At 55.4% G+C, this 23,193-nt stretch overlaps 1 protein-coding gene across 4 annotated transcripts in view; it reads right to left on the bottom strand.

Annotated features, from left to right (window-relative positions):
* Positions 1-1,112: 1,112 nt before the first annotated feature.
* The window catches only part of Znf423 (zinc finger protein 423), a 314,481-nt gene continuing 292,400 nt past the window's right edge, over positions 1,113-23,193 (bottom strand). For all 4 annotated transcript variants that reach the window (XM_047529580.1, XM_047529581.1, XM_047529583.1 and 1 more), the window contains one exon: positions 1,113-1,801. In XM_047529580.1, the coding sequence (XP_047385536.1) occupies positions 1,772-1,801 (30 nt within the window). In that variant the 3' untranslated portion in view covers positions 1,113-1,771. The remainder of the gene's footprint in view (positions 1,802-23,193) is intronic.

The following is a 23,193-nucleotide window of genomic DNA, read 5'->3' as shown; positions in this document are numbered from 1 at the left end:
CTTTGCAGGTGAAAATGCTTTTTGAAAAAATAGCAAACTCCATCTGTGTGGGAATGTTACCTGAGGCAACAGGAAGGGGACTCCTATAGGTCACCAGAAACCCCTTGATCTGGGAGCCTTCGAGATGATGGGTATAATTGCTCCAAATTCCACGCCCGTGACTTAGTATTACATTATAATTAGGTGCAATCTGTCTGCCTGTTTCATTTCCGCTCTGCAGAGGGTAATAACCAATTTCCTTGCCCCTTGTGAAAAGTTAGCAAGGAAGGGCTTCCCTGTGCAGTTCTGGCCTCTGATTGGTGAGTCAGCCAAGCGCCAGCATGACGGAGGTGTGGGAGGTGATGTGAAGGCGGCCGGGGAGGCTCCGGAGGCAGGGTGGGCCCCTGGGGCACCGGTAGGGCAACAAGTAGGCGAGACAGACCAGCACCAGGGTGCAGAATGGAAGAGACGCTCCTCCTCTGGGCTTACAGGTGCATTTGGGCTCCTGGGACCAACAACTCCCGAAATTTCACATGGGGGCATTTGCTGGCCTCACTCTAGTTCCAGTCCTGGTGATAGGTCTCAGTTGGGAACCTTCTACTCTCATCCAGTTCCACTCTGGAGTCCCCAGTCCTGGATTTTATAGGACTGGGAGCTGCCCTATGCCCCTGCCATTTCCCTAGGCCCTGGCCAAAATTAGAACCTAAGTCCTACCTGGAGCCCTGGCAAGGTGAGGGTTGACCATTTGCTCACCAACTGGAGAACCATCCCTGAGAGGGAGAAGCAAGAAAGCATCATGGCCAAGTGGGCAACCTGCTGCTTGGGCTTGGAAAAACTGCCCATTGCTCCTGGGCCTCAGTTTCCCCATTAGGAGTGAGAAAATCAGAGTGTTTTATCTCTATGGGTTGTTTCCTTTCTGACTTTGGTGTGACAACTGCCAGCTCATTCGATCTCTGTGTTAGGTTACTACATTCTTCTTTCTCAAAAGAAGCAGGGTCTATTGTGTGCTGCTCCCCAGGGGCATGTGTGAGCCCATGGGAACTCGCCTGGAAACACACCTCACTGGAGATGACAGCCCCTGCACGTCCCGGGCTGGGGAGGAGAGAAGCAGGCAGCCGGATGCTAATCGCATGGATTCCCTTTATTGAACTGTACTAGTTACTGCAGTCAGATTAAGTCACATTTAAAAGCAGACCATCCAGTTGCACTGAAACCGATTATATTCATTACATAGTTTTAATCACTGTCCGGTGAACTGGCAAATCCAATCAAAGCATTAGTCTTTAATTAAAAAATTAAGAGGAAATATTCAGACAATAGCCAAGCAATCACATCACGATGCACAATTACCTAGAATTGCAATTAAAAAGTAGTTAACCAAAAGGGGGGGAAAGAAAAACAAGAAAGAAAAATAAAGAAGCAAAGAAAAAAAAAAATCACACTAATCCTTTTTTTTTTTTTTAAAAACTATCAATATAATACATGAAGGAACAAAGGACAATAGCCTCAAAAAGCAGGTTTCTCTAACACTAGAAATGTAGTCTGCGGCGGAAACTCTAAAAGCACACTAGCTGTAGCAGGACAATAAAAAATACTGAGCATGGAATACTTTTAATCTCTGCCATTAATATTCATTTCCAGCTGCTTATAATAGCAGCGCCTCATGGCCAAATCATTAGAGTTTTACATCTGGGTTGCAAATGACACTTTGATTGGATGTAATGTTCAAATGGCCCTCCCCACGGCGTCTCCGGCAAGCCTTCTGCGGAGAGGTGTCCTGTCGAGCGGTCCCTCACTGTGCGTGCTGGCTCATCGTGTGGTTCTGCAAAGGCGAAGAAAGGAGACGCGTGTGAGGGCAGAAGAACGGAGAGCGTGCTGGCCCCTCCCACCCGGGGCCCTGACGCCGAGAGCCGCGGAAAAGCGTCTCGATTATTACCAAACAAAATGCAACACGGAAAAAGTGCTCCGGGGACGCAGCTGCCAAGACTGCACGTTGATTCGGGGGCTTGGGATTGGTTCTGGTTGCTGCCAACCTTGGGCTCCCTGTATTTTTTTTAGGCCATTCAGGTCTTACCACGGGAATGGGCTATGTGGAGGGAAAGGAGACATGCCCGGGAGGTGGCAGGAATTAAAAACATCTCATGACAAGGAGGGAGCTATCTCTGACTGCCTGCAGGCTGCCCTCACGTCCCCCTCTCCATCCTCCCCGTGGCTGCTCAGAGCCTAGCAGAGGGAGACGGCAGATGTGCTGCACAGCTCTCCGGCCAAGAAACACCCGAGTGGGCACAGACATGCAGAGGCAGTGGGCGGCTGCGGAGCCTGCAGCCTAGGCAGGGGACAGGTCGCCCAGCAGGAAGGGGCCTGGAAGGAGCCTGTTGCCACCGGGCTCTGGGAGTCTGCCCGTGTGGCCACGTGATACTTCTCGGGCCAGAAGAGGGGGGTGTTGTGCAGTTTGGCTGAATTCACCTGGGAACACAGGGCCCAGGTGGGACCCTGGAGCCAAATGCTTCCCACTCGTCACAGTCCAAGGCACATCCTCCCTCCTGCCACCCAGAGTCGGCCAGCAGTGTTGATCTGTTTTTATAGGAACCAACAGCCAGGGGCTGAGGGGGGGATTTGGCCTCTGAGAACCCAGGCTTTTTGTTTCTTTTTGGTGATCTGGCTTGCAAATCCAGACCAAATTCATCCAAGCCTCAGGTGAGGCTCCAACTCATGACCCATGCAGAAAGGGAGCAAAGTCCCCAGAGGATGGAGTGGCCTGTGTGGAGCAGCACAGTGCCGCTGATCCAGGGTGAAGCTTCTTAGGGATGCTCCTGCCCCTGTGGCTGGGCGCCCCAGCTACCCAACCAGCGACTCCTCACAGGCTGGGAGCAGTGGCCTGCAGCTCTGCCGCTGACCACTAGGGGGAAGAAGAGGTGCTGCCTCTTTCTCCTGGGCTCCGGGTCTGGCTGGGAAGTGGACGAGAGGATGCCCACAGCTTCTCCTGGAGGCCGGGAGCCCAGGGCTGAGATGGGACTGTGCCTGCTCCCAGGCACAAGTCCCCTGTGGCAGCCACCTCATACTGTAGTCACTGCAGTGGCCTCCATGGTGTGTCACTGACCTCTCCAGCCAGGCGAGAGGCAGCCCCCAGCACTCCATCCGCACAGAGCAGACGCCCGCTGCAACGCCCGCTGATATTCGCAGCACTGGGTGCCAAGGATATCAGGGCAGGTTGCGTAGCTGGTGTTTGGCAGGCATGGGTGCTATGTACCTGTGTTGCAGGCGAATCACTTTCAATCCTCACAACAGCCCAACAAGGTGGGACATCATAAGATGAGAAAAATCGAGGCTCAGGGAGACTAAATCATCAGCCCAAGGTCAGCCAGCTGGGGTGCAGGAGGAGCTGAACCAGGCAACCACACCCTGATGGGTACCCCAGACCAGCACCAGACACAAACCCAGACTGGCAGCATGGCCTGGCATCTTGGTAGGGGGTATAATGGACCCAGAGCACAAGGCAGGTTGTCCGGGGCCACAGATGGGATGCAGGCGGTTTCCATGGGAACCCCCACCCTCCAGCCAAGGCACCTCTCCTTGTACTTACACAGGGACAGCCTGCTAGTCCTGCAGGGAGCCCACTGATCCTGTGCAGACCATCCTTCTAGCTCCAAGTTTCTTCTGTGTCCCTTCACCTCCTCTCTTGATCCTCTCAACCAAGTCACTCACAAGTCCTCTGGGTACACAGATCACTTCTGCACCCCACAGTCCCCTCCAGGTACCTCATGCTCCCTCCCTCCTTTCCTGGAGGCTGGCCTCTGCCAAAATCCCTTCCTTTTACATCCCCCCAGCACCCAGCCTAATGCTGGGCACACAATCCTGACAGGACCCCTGGGCCTCCAATGCCCAGTGGCAGCATGGCAGACACAGCTGCTCAGGGACAAACTGGAGATCTCACCTCCCCACTCTGCCCACAGAGCCAAGAGAGGCCGAGCCTATCAGGTGTAGCCAGGTCCTTCTTCATATGTGGGAGGTTGTGAGCAGGAAGAGAGGGGGCATTAGGAAGAGAGCCAGGTGCAGCTCTTCTCCTGGTCTCAAGTTAACTAGGGCCTGGCATGAAGACAGTCCATATTTTTGAGCGCATTCATGAGCAAGCGAAGGAGCTTATTGGTAGGACAGACACGTGGAACGTGGAGAGCGCAGGGCAAGGGAAGGAACGGCACAAAGACAGGAGACTGGAATGAGCCGGGGCCCTGCAGGCCCAGGGTGGTGCCAGCACACAGGTCACCTGGAGGGCGGGCGGGAGTGTAGACTACAGACAGTGCCCACCTGTGTGGACTCCCTCACAGACAGCAGAACGCTGAACACCATATTTAACCTTCACAAGATCCTTGAGCACCACACATCTCCAAAAGGGGGCAAGGCAGCGTCTGGGGACCTCTGGTTGATGAGGCAGCCTCCTGCCGGATGCCAAGCACAAGGCCAGTGTGACACATCATCCACACTGGCTCTGCTGGGAACTGCTGGCTTAGAAATCCCAAAGGTGGAAACTCACGCCCAGGACCACTGGCTAGGAAACTGGAAATAAATACCACTTCCAGGTGAAAGCAACAGTGGCCCTTCTCACTTAAAGAGCCACAGCAGGTGGTTCCCAGGTTAGACTCAAGAGCTTCCTCCAAGATGGTTCCGAGATGGAAGGGTAAAAATTTCTTCCCTGAAGTTATGTGTGTGTTTGCGTTGTTGTTTTTTTTTTTTTTTTTAAATGAGAACAAAAGCCCAGGATGTCACAGCAGATGGAAATGTCAAAACTTGATGCCCCAAGGGAACTGGGCACCAAAATTCATTGAGCGTTGTGTTATTAAGTACCTGCTGGATGCTCTGCTCTGGGCTGGGCACAGTGAGGGGTAGGGAAAGACTCCAGCTGGGTTCACCCCTTGAGGGGTCTGACGTGAGGGGAGAGATGCACAGGCCCCAGACGTCTGTGCAACTGTGGTGCAGATGGCAGCTCGGCTAGGGAGGCTGGGCAGGACCAAGACAGCGTGTGTGTCAGAGGGGACCAGGTGCTCAGCTGAGGAGGGCGTCAGCTCTGCCACAGGCCTAGGGCCGTCTCTCCAAGGGCAGAGGGGGTGGCGGGGACCCTTGTCACTCCCTCCTCATGCGCACCCTGGGCAGCCCCAGGGGAGCCACTTCCAAACCAGGGCCCAGTTCAACAATCCTGAACAAACTCGAAGCCCCTTCCCCTGCGGCTTGGAGGCGTGGCGGGGAGGCCTTTGTAAGAGCGCTTCCACCCGGCATGGTCCTCACAAGGGCGTTCTGGCTTAATGTCTATTTCTCTGTTTATGCCTCTGCTATATTTAGCCCCTTGGAGAAGAAAATCGTTTTTTAAAGATACTACCGACCCTGCAGATGAACTCTTCCCAGCGCCATCGGGGTGGGGGTGGGGGAAGGACGGGGAAGAGCCTGGACGGAGGCCTGGCCTCCACACCTGCCAGGGAGACAGGTGTGGGGCAGAGAAGCAGGTGAGGAAAATAAAACGGGGGATGGGAGGGGTGGTGGCCACGGCTGTGGCTGGGAATCGCCCACGTGCTCCTGTGGTCTCTGGTGGAGCCTGATTTGGGAGCCTCCGCCTGGCTCATAGGGCCACGAGTCAGAGACGGGCAAGGGGTAGTCGGGTGGGCACAGAGCTCTGCACACTCCCAGTGTCGGGGTCAGGCCTAGATGGGGTCCTGCTGAGGCCCACAAAAGAAGCCCTCTGTGGAAATCATGACTCAGGAGCTGGCTCCCTGTCGCACGCTCAGCCTCTCAAGGGAACCAGCCCAGAATTCACTTACCCTCTTTCGTTCATTCACTCAACAAAGCTTTATTGACTCCCTGCCGGGTGACAGCCACAAGCGCCTTGCTGGGAATTCAGCAGCAAGGTGTTTCTGATCCTGAACCCAATCTAGAGTCTAAGTTGGGCACAGAGGGACTGGGCCAGGCATTCGGGGCACCGACACAAGCGGAGTGGGCCACATGGAGGTTCAGCTGGGGTCCAACTGCCTCAGCCCACCTCCACACCCCACGACCCAGGAAGCGCAGAAGCAGGACCCCCCAGCACAGGGCTGCTGCTCCAGGCCTTGGCTCCATTTCCTGCTCTTTGGCAGGGACCCCAACTGGTCTCCCCTTGATGCCCGCCTACCCCAGTGTCAGTGGAGAAGACTGGGGGTGCTTCGTTATGGTGGCATGAGGCAGTGAGACATCTCTGCACATCCTGGGATATGCAGGTGTGGGCTGGAGAAATTTCTCTGCACTGCAGGTCATTCTTAGATGTCCTTGATAGTGGCTCCTCCTGAGTACCAGACACCCTGATGACAAAATGTCTATGAAGTCCCAGCCCCTGCCCTGGGTGACCTCAAGGCAGGCAGAAAGCATTAGTGGGGCTGGGCTGGGCTGAGTCCTGAATTCAAATCCTACCTCTGCCACTTACCAGCCAAGTGGCCTTGTAATACATGCCTTGACCTCTGGGGATTGGGGCTGCCTCTTCTAAGGTGCCCCTTGGACCCAGGAGACAATGTGCATATAACTTATCCTAGGTCTGACCACAAGGAAGTCCTGCACAGGTCTCCCTACGGGTGTCCCAGACAGGTGGCTGGGATGGAGGGGCTGCTTGCTCCCCGCTGGGACCCCTGGGAGGGTACCCACGTTTAATAGACTGACCAGCTTGCCCCTTCCTGCCTGTCCCGAAGGCTGGCGAGGCCTGAGGAGTGCTCCTGAAATGGCCCAGTCTTGGGTGGTCCTCTTCCTGGGCAGCGGGCACCCGATGAAGCCCCCACTCTCATGACCCCTCCCCGCCTGCCCCCAGGTAGAATATCAGACCTACAGGTCATTGTGTTCCCCTGCCTCCTGGTACCAAGTGAGACACAGGGGAGGAGGAGGTGTGTGCTCACCCACTCACCCAGTCCACAGATGTCTCCAGAGTGCCTGTCTGTGTCCGAGGCTGGGCACAGAGCATCCTGGAGGAGAAACCCCAGCCCCCTCGGGGAACTCGTGCTCCATAGTGGTGCAGAGGTGGCCTTGAAGGGTCTAACACTCAGGAAAGCAAGACTTGTCCCTGGAGAATGAGGTCTGGCTCTGGCCCTTGAGTCCCTAGAGCAGACTAAGGGCACAAGAATACTTAGCCCCTCACCCCCAGAACTTCCGATCGACCTGTTCTCCCTGTATTCCAGCAGGCCTTCACCTGAACCCCACACCTCCTCTCGCTCCCTTATGGGAAGCAGGCTCTGGAGGACCCCCTTCCTCCCCACTCCCACCACTAGGCCACTCCCTGGATGGCTCCAGCCACCATGGCTTTACAATGGCCTTTCTCCAAGGGCAGGGGCCAAGTGCACAAACTTAGTAAGTCCTCTTAGCCATGCAGAGCCAGTTTCTGGGGCAAAGGCAGATGCACCAGGCTAAAATCTCAGGCCTGCTGGAGTTAAGCAGGGAGGTGGCTGGCCTCTGTTATTTGCTTATTTCACAAACAAGGAGCTTGGCCTTGTGCAAGAGTCAGAAGAGGTGGCTGGGGGAGACAGAGAGATAGAGAGGGGCACTTTCTGGCCTTTTCCCAGCTTGTGGCTGGAGGAGGGGGTGGGATTCCACAAAAAGGACCACGGAGAGGCGACTTCTGATAGGAAGATGCTTAAGGAAGCAAGCTGAAGGAGAGCTTGTGTTAGGATTTGCACTGTGTATGTGTGTGTGTGTGTGTGTGTGTGTGTGTGTGCGCACATGTGTGTTGGTGAACACACAGAGATGAATGAATTTTCCAGGCAGGACATACCACCTGCACAAAGTGCCTGGAGATGTGACCAACACCCACAACGTCCAGTGTGGGCTCGCCCCTCCTGCCAGGCACCACGCTTCACACATATTCACTATTCCGGCCCCACGACAGTGTCCGGAGCGAAACGCTGTGATTACCCCTACTGCTCATCTGAGAAGGCCGAGGCGTGGAGAGGCTCCGGCCTGCGGCTGGAAGGCAGTGCCGATGGGCACCTCCGTGGCCCGTCGACAGAGCCCCCTCCGCCGCGGCACCGCTCTGCCTGTGAAATGTGAAAAGTGCAGCATATGTTGGGGGAGCGATGAATAATTCAGCTTGGCAGAAGCGCAGGGCATGTGCTGCGGAGACGAGCCTGGAAAGGAAGGCGGGGGCCTTATTGATGAGGCTCCGTGATGCCAGACGAGGCAGCTTGCCCTTAAATCTGGGCCATGGGGAGCCATCGAAGGTATTTGAGCTGTGGAGTTACACGAGACACAAGACACAGGGAGAAGCTCATGCCTCCAGCCAAAAAGGCGACTCAGCGGGGTCTGTGTCTCCCTGGGCTCCAGGCCTCTGGTCCCTGGCTAAGCCTCCTCCCCGGCACGCACACTGCACTCTTTCCCTTTGGGGAGGGTGCACACGCAGGCAGCGCTGCTTCCCCTCTCTGCTGTGCATCACCTGGGCAGCCCCTCTCTGCTTGTGAGCACTTATTTTTAGAAGCATTTGACAATCGTCCAAGGGTCTAAGACGAACAGATGGCCTGTCTTAAAGGCTCGTATGTTCGCTAGTTTGCACTTCTGACAAACGGTAAGCGCACTCGAGAGCGCACCATAAACAGCCCTGAATGAATACTCAGAACACAATTTAGCTAATGCACGTCATTAAAATTAGGAGTGAGCAATGGCCAAGGCTCCCTCCAAATGCCTGCCCGGTGACGCGGCCACTCCCCTCCCAGGGCCCGGGCTACGATGTGGATGCACCCCACTTCCCCCAGCGGTCCCCACCTTGGCAAGCAGGTATTGTGCCATTGACACCAAGGGCAGGGTGAGATTTGGTCATGCAGCGGTGACACCCACCCTTGGCATCAAAGTAAGGCCCCTGACCCACTGGCCTGGGACAAAACCCTGAAGCATTCTACAAGGCAGAGGAAGAACAGCAGCTGATCCGTGTGCAGGGATGTGCATGAGGTTTTCCTGTCTCTGCCTCCAGACAGGGAGACAGCCTGTCGTCTGCCACTCCAGAGCAGCAGGAAGTGAGCGTCACAAGGCTCAGGCAGGGAAGTGCCGCATCTCTGAGAGCCTGGGTGCACCAGCATCTCCTGGCCTGGAGGTAGATTCAACTTCTAGGGGGCAGGAGGGTTGGTTGTACCAGGAGGTACAAGAGCAGGAACAGATTCAGGGACCCAAGAGTGGCCTTGGGGGACAGATAAGGAGGAGCTACATCCAAACAGCCTTGGACCCAGACTCCTTCTGTTGGAGGTTCTCCAAGGGGGCCAAACAACGCTGCCTGGGTTTCTTTGTCCTAAGAAGTCCGCAGGGAGGAGAGCGCCTTCCCTCTGAACTCCCCTCTTGCCTGCACCCAGGACACAGAAGACAGAACCATGGGATGGAAACATCCCATGAAAACACAGGAGAAAATGTAGGGAAAAAAATCCAATAAAATCCCAGAGGGACAGGTTCCGTCCTGCTGCATTTTGAAAAAAAAAACCCACCAGAGAATAGATTATTAGGAGGGAACTGAAGCCTCTATTAAGGAACCCAGCCTGTAAACAGGCTCCCATTTAGAGTCACCCAACAAAACAAGGGAACTCACATTACTTGCCTAGGGGACTGCAGACTCAGGGGAAGCACACGTCAGCCTGCAAATGGGCCCAGGCGGTCTGCTTATGAGCAGAGAATCGGGGGCAGGAGGGGAGACCTTCACAGCTGCACAAGGAAAGTGAGAGTTTTGTGGCTGTTGTCACAAGGAAAAGGAGATGAAATATTTCCAGAGCTCCTTGTAGATGTGCCGCTCTGAGGTGACAGGGTGGACATAACCCATCCCAGGGCCCAAGTTAATTTGGCCACTGCAGCTCTTGCTGTTTTTCCAGAGAGGGATCCCTGGTGGCTGGCTAGGACCCTGGGGACAAATTCGGGGCTTAGCACTGGGAATAGACAGTTCCAGCAATGGTGTCCCAGGTTCAGTTCTGAGGACCTTGCATGGGCTTGGTCAATCTCATGGACTACTACGAAGCCTGCACTAACCACACCAGGCAGCACCTGCTTGGACCCAGGTCAACAGTTCATCTCAAATGTGAATTAACCCACAGTCCCCTGCCCTCAAGGAGCATGAGTCCTGGAAGGCTCAGCTGGAAGGCCCACCTGGAAGACCTCTGGAAGGTACGATTCCAGCCTGACACAGCCAAGGCAGATTGAGCAAGCCTACCTATTGCGGAACCTCCAGGAGGGTCCAGGGTGGAAGAGGGGGGACAATGACATTGGTGGATGCTCTCCTGACACCTCACAAGGCCCTCTCTTCCCACCTCAGGGCTAATCTGCCCTTTTGATCAAAACAGGAAAGACCAAAGCAGCTTACTGGCTTGGGCACCAAACTCTCAGGGAATTTTTGTGTCAGGAAAGAGGGCTGATGAATTCCTGGTGATCCATGAGCACAGGCGGGGTTCCTCCAACCATGTGGAGCTGTGTGTTCAAACCAGGTCTCAGGCTGGAGGCCGCGGTCAGGCTGGCGTCCCACTGCCACAAGAGCAGCCCAGCCCAGGTGCAGAGCAACAAGGCACAGTCAGAACCGAAAGTCTCAAGAATGCAAACTGCATGGAGAAGGGGGCAGAGGACGTCAGCGCCAGGGGATGGCCACCCGTGGGCAGGTAGCCCAGGGTCGCCAGGGCTTCTGCTTTTGCCAAGAAACTGGAAATCTAGATTTTTCTTCAAAGACCAAACTTCCTCTGTGTGTAAAGCACTCACATGTCAATCAAAACGGGTTTGCAGGTGAGTGTAGCTTGAGCCTCTGGTGTGGGCGAGGGCCTCAGGACACCCCTACACCTGGCAGCACACTATGGGGGCTGGGGCTCCCAGGGCAGGAGGTCGGGGAGTCGTGTCCTCAGGTGGCAGGTGGCCAAAGTATTATTTAGAGCTCTCATCAGAAGGAAGGGGAGGTGGCACTTGGCACAGTAAGTTCTGAAGGAAAGGACAGCGTGTAGAGAGATTCTGGTGACGTCGGAACTGCCTGCATGTCTTGACACTCTGCCTGGGGAGTGTGTCCTGCTCAGCTGGCCTGAGTGTCTGGGGTGTGCTGGGGTGAGCACAGCTGGTGACATCAAGGTACATGCAGGGAATCCAGACCTCCCACCTTCCCCAGAGCCACACGGGACCCCCTTGTGGGCATCTCAGGGGCTGGTGCTTCTCCTTCTGGATTATCACCTCCATGGTGATAATCATCCCCCTTATACTCTCCTGGCTTCCAAAGGGCTCCAGAGTCCTCTGGTTCATCTCCATAGTGTCCCCAGGGGGAGAAGGAAGGAGTGGGTATGGAGGGCGGCCTCTTGGGACCCTTATGGAAGCAGCAACTCCTCTTAGGTCCCCCATACAACTCAGCAGGCCTGTGTCCCATGGGCACTCCACACTCACAGAGAGCTCACGCTCACAACCCCAACACATACACACTCACAGATCCCATGTCCCAAACTCAAAGACCCCTCTTGAATACCTCACCCCTCACACCCTTGCTGATACCTCATGATCACACACAGATGGGCACCCCCACACACTCAGGAACACCCCTCCTTTATTTTTGGATGACCCAATAAACCCCCATGCCCATACCCATTCACCAATAGCCCACAATCACACACACACACACAGTCTCTCTCTCTCAGAGTCCTTACAGGACACAGGGCTGTGAAGGTGTCAGGGTTGACTATCACAATTTTGATGTTGGACTCCCCACACCGTGTGACTAACCTTCCCCACTGCTGGGACCCTTCTGAAGACCCCATTTCTGGAAGAAGGAAGCTGAGCAACCAAAGTACCTGTGAGAAGCCCAGCTGTGTTGTCTCCTTAAGGGAGCAGGGCTGTAGAAGGGTCTCTGCTTGGGCCCTCCTGGGTCCTGACCACGCCCAGAATACATCCTGACCTGGATCCAGAGGCCCCACGAGGCTGGACGCTTGCTGCCCCGAGCCTCAGTGATGGTCTTCAGTTCCCAAATTCACCAGCCCTGCCCTCCACAGCCGTCCTGCTGCCCCAGTGCCCGCCCGCAGCCCTGTTTCCCAGAGCCTCTTGTCTGAGGCCCACACCTGGCATGGCATAGCTCTGTGCCTGCAGAGGATTTCTTCCAGCACCTTCCTCAGCTTGCCACGACCTGGTCATCTACCTGCCGTGGCCAGTTGCCCCTCACCAGACCCCAAGGCAGAGGTGTCGCCCCTTGACTCTCCATGGCACCCTGGTGTTGGCTCTGAGGCACGCTTGTGAAAACTCCAGGGGTATTTCTAAACGGCCTGCCAGCTGGGCAGTCAAGCAAGGCCTCCAGTGACTGGCTTAGCGATGGGAGAGGAAGAACGACAGTGGCCCCCACCCGATGCCCCTGTCCCCACCCAACCAGTAGGACCTGTGAAAAACGTTGCCATCTTGGAGGTAACTGAAGTGGCAGGGAATTCTCCCCCTTGATAATTTTCTGAGGACATTACACTAGGCAAAATAAGCCAGTCAGAAGGACAGATAATGCATGGCTCCTTTTATACGGAGCAACTAGAAGAATTGAACTCACAGAGAAGGCAGAATGTCGGCTGCCAGGGTCGGGAGAAGGGGAACGGGAAGGGGGTGTTGATGGGGACAGAGTTTCCGTCTGGGAAGATGAAGAGGTTCTGGAGATGGGCTGTGGTGATGGTCACATGACAGGGATGCACTCAATGCCACTGACCTGTGCACTAAAAAATGGGTAACATGGGAAATTTTAGGTTATGTGTCTTTGACCGCAAATAAAAACAGAGTGGGAAGAATCGTCCAGGGTCAGCGGTCAGGTGGGAGAGAGTTGCATTCTACACCAGTAACCCAGGCTCAGGGCCACGGCTGGGTGACTAGCCCCATGACTCTGGCTCCAGAGCTGAAGTTGCCCAGAGCAAGGTGACCTGGCTGGATGACAGCTGCAGCACCCAGGGGACACTGTGCCACCTGCCAAGCACTAGTGCATGCTGGCTCCAAGACCATCTCATTTCTAGGAAGTGGGGGGGCTTCCTCTGTGCCACCTGAGCTGACCACCGTGGTCAACGGCGCAGCTTCTGGTGCCAGGCCCTGGAAGCGTAGACCGTTACGAGGTTCGGGGCTCCTGCCCCTGAGCACTGAAGCGAAAGGCCTCACCTGTGGTCACCGGCAAGTCAAGGGGACAGGGGCCCTGGTGGCTACTGGAAAGAAGAATGTGAGCATTTCCTGGTTCTGTGGGAGGGAGGCAGGAAGGTGGGCACGAGGCGCTCCTGGACCTGTGAAAAACGTTGCCATCTTGGAGGTAACTGAAGTGGCAGGGAATTCTCCCCCTTGATAATTTTCTGACTCTTTGCAGTTCTTTAAAATTTTCACTACTTATTCATCAAAATGCGACGAGCAAACCCAGCTCCACACAGAGCAGCGTGTTTCACCAAACGAAAATCAGGACAAATAGCCAATAGCAGGGATGGAATACTGGAGAATCAGGGCTGCACTGGAAAATCTAGGTCACACGGTCACTAATTATACAGAACACGTATGTTCAGGTCCCTGAACTAACCCAGTGCTTTTAGGTTTTGCAAATATCTAAAAACTTTTTGATTGGATCCATTCTACTTTCTTAGAAATTTTTGTTCAAAGGAAAACTTTCCTGCGTCTTCGAAATTCTTGGAAATTCCCCTCACTGATGAAGATGGTGGTCACCCTCAGAAAACATGGCCCAGCATCCCCCCAAATGGCTCCCTGAGCCCACACGGCTCAGCCCCCCTTGCTCACAGGCCCCCAGGCTGCAGGGCCAGAAGTTCTGAAGATGGACCTAATTTGCTGTGATGAATTGTGTGCATGCACCAGTGATCAAAACTGCAGCTGAGACCGATTACAGTTAATGATCGCCACGGTTCTCGGGAAACACGTAGGTGTGTACCCTTGCTGGTCCAGAGACGGAGTCTCACAGAGCGAAGGGCAGAGGCTGATGCCCACCCCCCAGGGAGGCAGGGCTCGGTGGGCTGCCCATCCCTGGGAGGCTGGTCCCCAAGAACACTGTGGCTCATCCTGAAATGCCGTCCTTGTCCTCTGAATCCCCTCAGCCTCTAACCACGCCGGGGGCACACTGCCTTGTCCACATGCCTGCCGGCCATGACAAAGTGGTCTGCCTGATGGCTCCCCTTCCACCACCAGCAGCCTCCGCCGGTGCCCCTGAGGCAGACCGGGAACCATCTCTTCCCCGACGCCACTCAACTAACAGGGGTGTGTCCACGTGTGTGCACGCCCTGCTAAGGTGAGGAGAGGTGTGGGTAACGGCGGGGTTAAGAGCACATGGGGAAGCAACCATAAAGGCGACGCAGCTCTCGGCTCCCGCTCCCGCTCAGTACCGATGGATGGGGAGACAGATGTGCTGCTGATGGATGCAGAATAGCTGGCGGGTGACGAGCAGATGGGTGGATGGACAGACAGGCAGATGAGGGGTGGGAGGGGATGGTTGGATAGAGGGATGGTGGGAGAAAGGAATGTGGGGAAGTGTGTGGGTAGGAGGGAAGACAGGCTGGAGTTCAAATCGGGTGTTGACAGACACTGTCCCCGTGACCCTCTGCCAGTCCCATCACTTCTCTCAAGTACCCATTTACTCAACTGAAAGGTAGGACTAATATGTCTACCTAGCAGACTTGATATGAGGTTCAAATCAGACCACACACAAAAAGGGTTTTACAGCACGTCACAACACAACACGGGCTCTGCCTTCACCGGCCATGCAAGACCACGGCCATGCCACACTTTCTGAGGCAGTAGCATTGGAAGCAAAGGCGGGGAGACCAGGACAGTGTCACGGGCCAGGGCTGCAGCCCTCTGGGGCTGTGCACCAGCTCTGATTTGGGCAGGGGGCCTGGTCACTGAGTCGGGGAGCAGGGCCCCACACTTCGCTCTCCTGATCACAACTCAAGCCCAAACGGACAGAATGCACACCCCACCCCTACCCTGAGCCCACTCCCCACTGCTGGTCGCCTGCCTAAGGTTCAGTCCCCAGCCTCTGATTTCAAGTCTGTAAGATGCTGCGACTGAAAAGCACTTCTAGTGGCCCCAGGTTACTGAGGCACCATGAGATGATCCTTGCAAACTGTGAAGTATCTTGACACAAACTAGCAGACCAAGGTAGGCAGTGTTGACCTGTGGACCTTTAAATGATTGTTTCTATTTCAAAAAAGGAAGCTTTCCCGTGATTATAATGGCTAAGGATTACCTAGAGTTTAGTAAGTGCCACACATTGTTCTTAGTGCTTTTATACACGAAATATTCAATCCTCAAAATGCCTTTACTAATAAGGTAAGGAAACTGAGGCCCAGGAGGCTGACTCCCTGAGGCCCCAGAGCTGATCAGTGCTAGACCTTGTCCACCAGCCACAGATGCTGTCCTCTTTAACCAGCAAGTGTCCCATTTTGCTGATGAAGAAACTAAGGCTCTTCTGAGCCTTTTTGGAAAGGGGGCTTGCCAAGTCATCCACCTAATCAGAGGTAGCCCTTGGATTCAGCCCAAATGACCCAGTCCTAAGACTACCAACTCCTTCCCCCAGCTGTCCCCTATTATAGCCCCACCCCACTGTCCCTCAGTGCCACCTAAAAAAGACACCAAGCTGAAACTGTCACCTGCCCTCACCCATGGTTCAGTCACAGTGACTCTCCTACAGCACTGGACACACCCCGGCCAGTCCCTGATGGATTCTGTCTAAACTTCAGAAGCAGAGCAAGTGCAGCCACATCCATTATTGACACAGCAAAATTAATTTTCTGCCATCGCCTCCGTCTCCTCCGCCTGCCCAGCCCCCAGCCCTCGCCTCTCCTGTGAGCGTTGCCGGGCGGCTGCTGACGGGCGCTCCTGAAATGCCAACTTGCATTTCTCATCATTAATTTCTCTCTAAATGTCATTAGTAATTGTTCCTGCTCGACCAAAGAGTGCAATCCAGGTTTCCACCGAGAGCACCCTGGCCGCTTCTCTTGGCTGGTGGGGGCCAAGAACCCCCAGCCAGGCCAGAGCCCAGCACCCTAGCAGGAGGCAGCTGGCCCCTTCGGGGACGAGGTGGGAAGGCAACGGGTATCATCAAGATGAAACCGGACGAAAGGGGCCCAACCACATGAGAGCTGTGCCCTGGTGCGACACTGTAGCAACGGCTGATGCTCGGGCTGCAGAGCAGACTGCCCGGGTTCAAATCCCACCTCAGCCTTGGCCCAGCGGGGCCTCTGTCCCCGTCTGCAAAATGGGGACAGTAACAGCATTGGTTTGACAGGGTTGCCCTGAGGGTAAGATAATGGAGGCAAAAGGCTTCCTCCCCAACCCAGGGAAGCAGCTCAGCTCTGCCACTCACCAGCTATGTGTCTGAGCCTGTCCCTCCCATCAAAAGAGGGAGGATGACCTCCCTCTGCCAGTTCCGCCCCCAACCTACTCTCCGCCGTCAGCCCCTCTGGGGGGCTGGACACCGGCCTCGACTGTCTCCCCACAATCACCCGCCAAGAAAGGTACTGGTGGCCCATCGTTCAGGTGAGGGTGGTGAGTCCCCAGGAAGAAAGCCAGATGTCCAAGGTCCCACTGAGAGCGAGAAGCAAGACTGAGATCCACACCCTTTGGCCCCGTGCCTGTCCTTCCTGTACACGAGAAGTCCTCTTTGTCCCTGTCAATGGCAGGCGGGGCTTTACACAGGACACGTTTCTGTGGCTGCTGAACCAGCGTGGCACCCACCGTTACAAGTATTGTCATCGTTACTAAGAAACTGAAGGCATTTGGTCCCGGCTGGGACCGCGCTGGCGAGGGGCTGGGCTGGAGGCACACATAATGGCCGCAGGCTCGAGGCTCCTGGCAGCTCCCCCGTGCCCATCTGTCGTGATGGCATGGTGCCCCTCTAAAGTTGGTTGGCCCCCTGCCCTAGGGCATGAATGACAGGCTCTGATGGGCAGATAGGCAGCCTGAGGCCGATTCCAAGTGCCATCTCTGCTGCAAGCCGGACCTTTGGGGAGGTCCCCCAGTCCCCACCTGGGCCTCGACACGCTTCATTGCTCAGGCAGGCTGACCCCGGAGGCTGAGGAGGGCATCTGAGCAGAGTTGGACACAGGCTTCTGCCTTAAGGCCACCCTTCCAGATGCCTGTGTCCCCCACCTCCTCTCTAGTGACACATCCTGGGCTGTGCAGAGCAGCCCGGCCTTGTGCCCCAGGAGCAGTGTGTGGTACTGATGTGGCCCTCTGGAACTGGACTCTCAGGGAGGCACGGCCTGTCCACCCGGCCCAGCACCCAGAGAGAGCCTGTCCTCGGCTGCCAAGGGCTTTGAGGGGTCTCTTCCCCCTCTTCCTCATTCGGGGCTGAGGACACACTCAGGCCAGACTGTCCAGGTGCACGCTCTGTCCCCCAGCGCTGTGTAAGGGTGGGGGAGCCTCAGTCTACTGGCCGATGATTCCACTCACAGGAGGCCCCTGAAACCTCCCCTGAGAGACCTAGCGGCCCGATCCCATGAGCACCTGGGAAAGGCGGTCTCAGTTTTACTGCTTTCAGGTGAGGAGCTCAGGCCTGTGTCCCGTGCTCTCTGACGACAAGGCATGCTATCAGTGACTGCCTTAGTTTCCTCCAAATGTAGCCCCCAGACACATGCAGCCTGCCAAGGACACTCAGCCAGTCCAGGTGGTGGCAGCAGGAATGATGATGATTTGGTGACAGTGATGTCATACTTTACTGAGAGCAGGGAAGGCCTTGTCCCCCTTGGAGAGCAGACAAACCGATGCTCAGAGATGCAGACTGCAGCCAGCAACACAGCAACTTGCAGTGAGTGGGGGCCCAGCCCAAGCCCTGGGGGCCCAGCTGCAGGACTGCGCCATGCGCAGCAGGTCTGATGTTTAATTACCGGCCGAGTTACCCAGAACGTGGGGGGCTGCAGTGCTCTGGATCTGGGAGTATCAGCAAGGACATAATGAGACGGCTTGGGGACGGGACCCAAGTGCACACACGCAACTGATGTTTCATACACACCCTGCGCACACTGCTGGACGGTAGTGTAAGATATTTATAAGATATTTTAAATTATTTCCTTCATAAAACAAAGTTTCAAGGTGCAGAAATTTCCATCTGTGGTGTCATGTCGGCACTCACAAACTTTTGGAGTTTTGCAAAGTTTCAGATTTCCTCAGATTTTCGGATCAGCTCTACGTGACTGATACGACGTGATGCAACACTACACTGTTACACTGGATTCCAGAAACGATCATGGATACCATGTCCCTGTGGGTGTGCTGTTGCCCTCCCCGTGTGAGGTGAGTGGCTGAGCGCAGGTCTCTGAGTCTCCACCACGGTGCACATCTGGCACACAGTGGTGCTCAGAACATGCCTGTGGGCGAGATGGAGCACGTGCGTGTCCAGCTAACTGAGTGGGTGAATTGCAAGCCCATGGACACCCGGACCATGGTCACGATGACCCTGACAATGACAACACAGGCTGATGCTCACCAAGCCTGGCTCTGAGCCAGATCTGGTGCTGGAGGCTTTTTTAGCACCATCACCTTCATACCCCAAAATTCCACAAGGAAGGGACTATCATTGCCCTAAGGTCCAGAGAAGGTCAACCACTTGCTCGTGTCACAGAGCTGTTTGGTCGTGAGGCCGGGATTTGAAGCCAAGGCGGTGGGCCCCATGGAGTGGGCATGTCATGCTGTCCCAGGAAGCAGGATCTGGCCAGGGCGGGGCTCTGGCATCCTGCCCCAGTGGGGAGGACAGTAAGTGCAAAGCAATCGTGCTGGAAGTCCACCATGACCACCCTCAGCAACCTGACGGTCTAAACATCTTGCCCCTGTGAACCACCACCCAAGGCAGCAGCTCTCGTCCCATTAACAGAAGAGGCAGCTGAACCCATCTGCCAGGGGAGGACAGCCCTCTGCCCAGCCCTCTGCCCAGCCCTCAGCCTCCTGGGCTCCTGGCCTCAAGAGCGGCCGGCTCCAGAGCAAGCTACAGGTTCTAACTCCCAGGAACTATCCTTGCTGTCCCTGGGGAGAGGCCTTGCTCTCTCTGAAGTGCTGAGGTGACAAGGACTGGGCCATTCCAGAGCAGGAAGGAAGAAGACACGGCTACTCATGGAAAGCGCAGCCAGAGTGAAATGCTAAGTGTGTGCCTAGAGCACTTTCGCTGTTTAATTATCATTAGTTATAATCATCCCGTTGGATCTGACAGTGGTAGTGCAAAGAGGCAAGGAAGCCGGCTCCTTGACTGCCGTCCCAGAGTCCAGAGATTGCACCCCTCCTCCTTCTTCTTCTTTCCCTATTTGTGTTCTCTTTCCAAGAGCTCAAGAAATAAGAACTCACAGGGGGATGGATGAAAAGACAGGTGGATGGATGGATGGATGAAAAGACAGGTGGATGGATGGATGGATGAATACACAGGTGGATGGATGGCTGAGTGGGTGGATGGATAGATGGATAGATGTATGAATAGACAGAAGGATGAATGGACAGGTGGATGGATGGATGGATGGGTGGGTGGATGGATGGATGGATGGATGGATGAAAGAATGGATGGGTGGATGGATGGATGGATGGATGGACGGATGGATCAATGGGTGGATGAACAGACAGGTGGATAGATGGATTGATGACAGAGGGAGCCTTCAACCTCCCAAAATCCACATGCGTGGGAAATTAAGTTACTTATAATCCATCTTGGTAAAGGGGTGAGGGATTGAATCAAGGACCGGAAAAGCCAAAGGAGGGAGAATGGAGGAGGACTTGCTTCTCAGAGCAGGGGCCACTTGGACTGGGCTGAAGCAGAGGGGAAGGGTGTTCAGCACCAGGATAAGCAGTTGGGTACATGTCCAGGAAGCCTTCAGCATGACCTCTGAAGAGGTGAAGCAAGATTAGCCCAGAAGAATGCAGCAGGAAGGCAGCTGCTATCTGTCTCACTAACCCCACTCCAGTCCCACTACCCTTTATTCTGTTTCTGGAACATGTCATGTCTGTCTGTGCCCCAGGGCCTTTGCACTGGCTCGCTCCTTTCCTAGAGGATCCCTCAGTTCTTCCCTGTACTGCCTCTTTCTCCTCTTTAGGGCTCAACTGAAAAGCTTCCCTGACCACCCAATCCAATTTTTCACCCATAATATTCCCTCACTCCTGCCCCAGGACATACATGCTCTCTCTCTACCCCACCTCCCCTCTGTTACAACATCGTGTTTTACTTCAGAATTTCACAATCTGAAACTACCCAGTTCATGTATTTACCGACACATGGCAGTGCTCTCCTAGTATGTCAGCTCTAAGAACGCTGGCCTTGTTGATTTCCCAGATCTATCCCAGGGTCCTGCAATGTCACCAGCCCTGCAATGTACCCAGCATGTTGGATGGATAATGAAAGCTGGGGAAGGGTGGAGCCAAGAGTTCTCAGGGGCGGGGCCAGAAGGGTTCCCGTGGTGCTCAGACCCCGCCCCTGGCTCGCAGGGACCGCCCCTGGCTGGGTACCAGGATCCAGCCTGGCAGGGCCCAGCTCGCCCCATCGGAAGGGCTCCGGGTTGCTTGTTAGAATACCTAGCTCTGCTTTTAATCAATTGTAATCATTTAGCTGGAAGCGGCATGATTAGGCACATACAAGCAAACAGCGTGAGCTAATCCTTTAAACGCGCCCGCTAGATGCTGGGCTGGCCGCTTTGCCGCCGCGGGCCGGCTGGCGGAATCGCTTCCTGCAGCCCCTGGCTTTGTCGGTGAGGGGGTCAAGCTTCCAGGGTGTGGAGCACCACTCCCCCTGCCCGGCCCGCGCGCATGCAGGAGCGCACCTGCGTGAACTCGAGGTGCCCGGGTGGCTCCCCCACCAGTCAGGGCCCGTCAGAAGCTTCACCTTTAAGGAGACCTTTCTCTAGGTCGAGGCTTCCTCCTCACCACAGCAAGCAAATGCGGTCTTCCATAAAGGGCTGGAAGGAGGCAGCGCTAGGAATCACGGGGCCTTGGGAAGTGCCTGTCCCTGAGCCCAGCCTGAGCCCAGCCCACCCTCGGGCTCCTCTGCAGGGCTGGCACCTGACAACCGGCAGAAGGGCCCCGTGGCGTTTCCACCTGGGCTCACCCAGGAGCACATTTTCTGCATCCCCTGTTACTGCCTCTGTGCTACCTGCTTGGCCCAACTACTAAAATAGTTTCCGGGTCCCCTGACAACGAAGGCTTTTTATAGTTCAGCACTGCAGGCCTCATTTAAATCTATTAGCTCATATAAATGGCAATTTACTTAAACTTTGGAGGGTTTCTGTTTGCCTTGGTGGCAAAGACAAATTTGGCTTTGCACGCAGCTCTGCCACTTGGTTGTGACCTCAAGTGAGTCACCTAACCTTCTCAGAGGCTCAGCGTCTGTCTCCATTCTCGGGATAAGGGGACCTGTTTCCCAGTTGTGCTAAGACCGTTCCTGCAAAGTGCTGAGACCAGACCTAGCCCATGGTGGAGGAAGTCATGACGGGGTCACAACGGGGTGTTGTCCTGTTGCAGGGACTTACCCCATCAAAGCCAGCCCTGCATGGCTGGCTAGCCACGTGTTCCCTGCTGTATCCCCTCAGGGGTGGCAAGGAGCAGATGGCCAAGAACAGGAAGAATTTGGGGTTCTCAGGAGGGAGAGAAGGCGCCGCCCGTCCTCAGTGTCGCTGGGATCCAGAGGCAGCTGGGCTGTGTGGGCTGAGGCCACCCCTCCCCTCAGGTCGGCTTACCCCTGGCAAGGGGCCCACAAGGCCCCAGGCCTTCATCTGCTGAGGCCTGCGGCTGGAAACACAGGCCAACAGCCCTGACATTTGCTGGGCTGTCTTACACCCCAATCAAGTCTCCGCACTGCCCTCCCCCAAGCCTGGGGCACAGCTGAGGCAAACGGTTCAGAGAAAGAGGTCTGGCCAGAAGAGGAGGAAGGGGCCCAGAAGCCCGGCCGCCACCTGTGAGTCCCGTCCCCAGGCTTCCTGGGTGTCCTCTGGCTACCTGTGTACACCCTCCCCAGAAACACCAGGGGGTCTGTCTCAGCAGAGTTGATGGGAGCAGAGAGGGCCAGAAGATTGGGCGGCACTGTCTTGTTTCAGTGACACTTGGCTCCTGGGAACTCCAAGTGACAAAAACTCAATGTCACTTCTTGCTCTTGGCATCCAAAAGCCATCTCTGTTCACCTACAGTTTAATTCCCTTTGCGGATCAAGCCGCAGAGAGCGATGCCTATGCCGCCATTAACAGAGACCGTGATCTGCGTCCTTGTTTCTGACCCCTCCCAAAAGTCTCCGGGCCTCCTGAGGCGGGTTGAGAAGTCCCTCGACCCCGCAGGGCCTCAAATGCTTGAAGACATCTGTCCCAGCACGTCCACCACGACGCACCCGCCTCTTCTCCCAGATCCACCCAGAGCCGTCTCCTGGGAGGTCCCCGAGGCCCAGCAAACCCCACGGGCCCACCGGCGGCCGGGCTCTCTGATGTGGCCTACCTGCAGGGACAGGAGTGGGGGTGGGGCGCTCACACAAACCTTGTTCAGTCTCCCCTCTTTTACCCCCCGCCTACAGCCCCTGACAACTATTCTGCTCTGATCTATTTTTCTTTTCTTCTAGAATGTCAAGCCAAGAGAACGTACAGCATGGAGCCTTGTGAATCTGGCTCCTTCCCTTGGCATTTAAAGTCTGCCCATGTTGTTATGGTAGCCATGGTTGCTTCTTGGGCAGCCGCCTGAGGTAGGAATGTACCACATCACCACATCTGTTACCCATTCACCAGGTGAGGACAATCGGGGGCTTCCCGTGCAGGGCCACTACAAATAAAGCTGCTGTTGTTACTTGCCTAGAGGCGTGTGCGTTCCCACGAGTTCCTTTCTCTTGGGCAAACACCTAAGGAATGGATTGCGGGCCTGCACAGTAAGTGCATGTTTAACTTAATAAGAAACTCACAGGCAATGCTGTCCTGTGGTTGCCCCCTGCTTGGTTTCCCATCACAATGGGGAAAAAAATCCAAATTCCTTCAATATCCTACACTTCTTCCTGTGACCTGGGTTCCATCTTCCTCTCTCCACTGCTGTGTTTCAGCAACAGCCTGCCTCATGCTGGTCACAGGGCCTTTGCACTCACAGCTCTCCTCTACACTCCCTGCCGGCTCACATCGAGTCTCAACTCCAATGTCCCCTCCTCAGAGTGGCTCTCCCTGACCCTACTCACCAAGGGGTGCCTAACTCCCTCCTGTCATGCTCTGACCCATTTTCTTCATGTCATTGATCATTATTGCAAAGTGTCTAGCAACTCCGGTGGAACACAGGCCTGCAGATGTGTTCGTCTCT

Source organism: Sciurus carolinensis, chromosome 16 (genome assembly GCF_902686445.1).
Source record: "Sciurus carolinensis chromosome 16, mSciCar1.2, whole genome shotgun sequence".
Classification (NCBI taxonomy): domain Eukaryota; kingdom Metazoa; phylum Chordata; class Mammalia; order Rodentia; family Sciuridae; genus Sciurus; species Sciurus carolinensis.
This window is presented reverse-complemented; position numbering and strand designations above follow the sequence as displayed.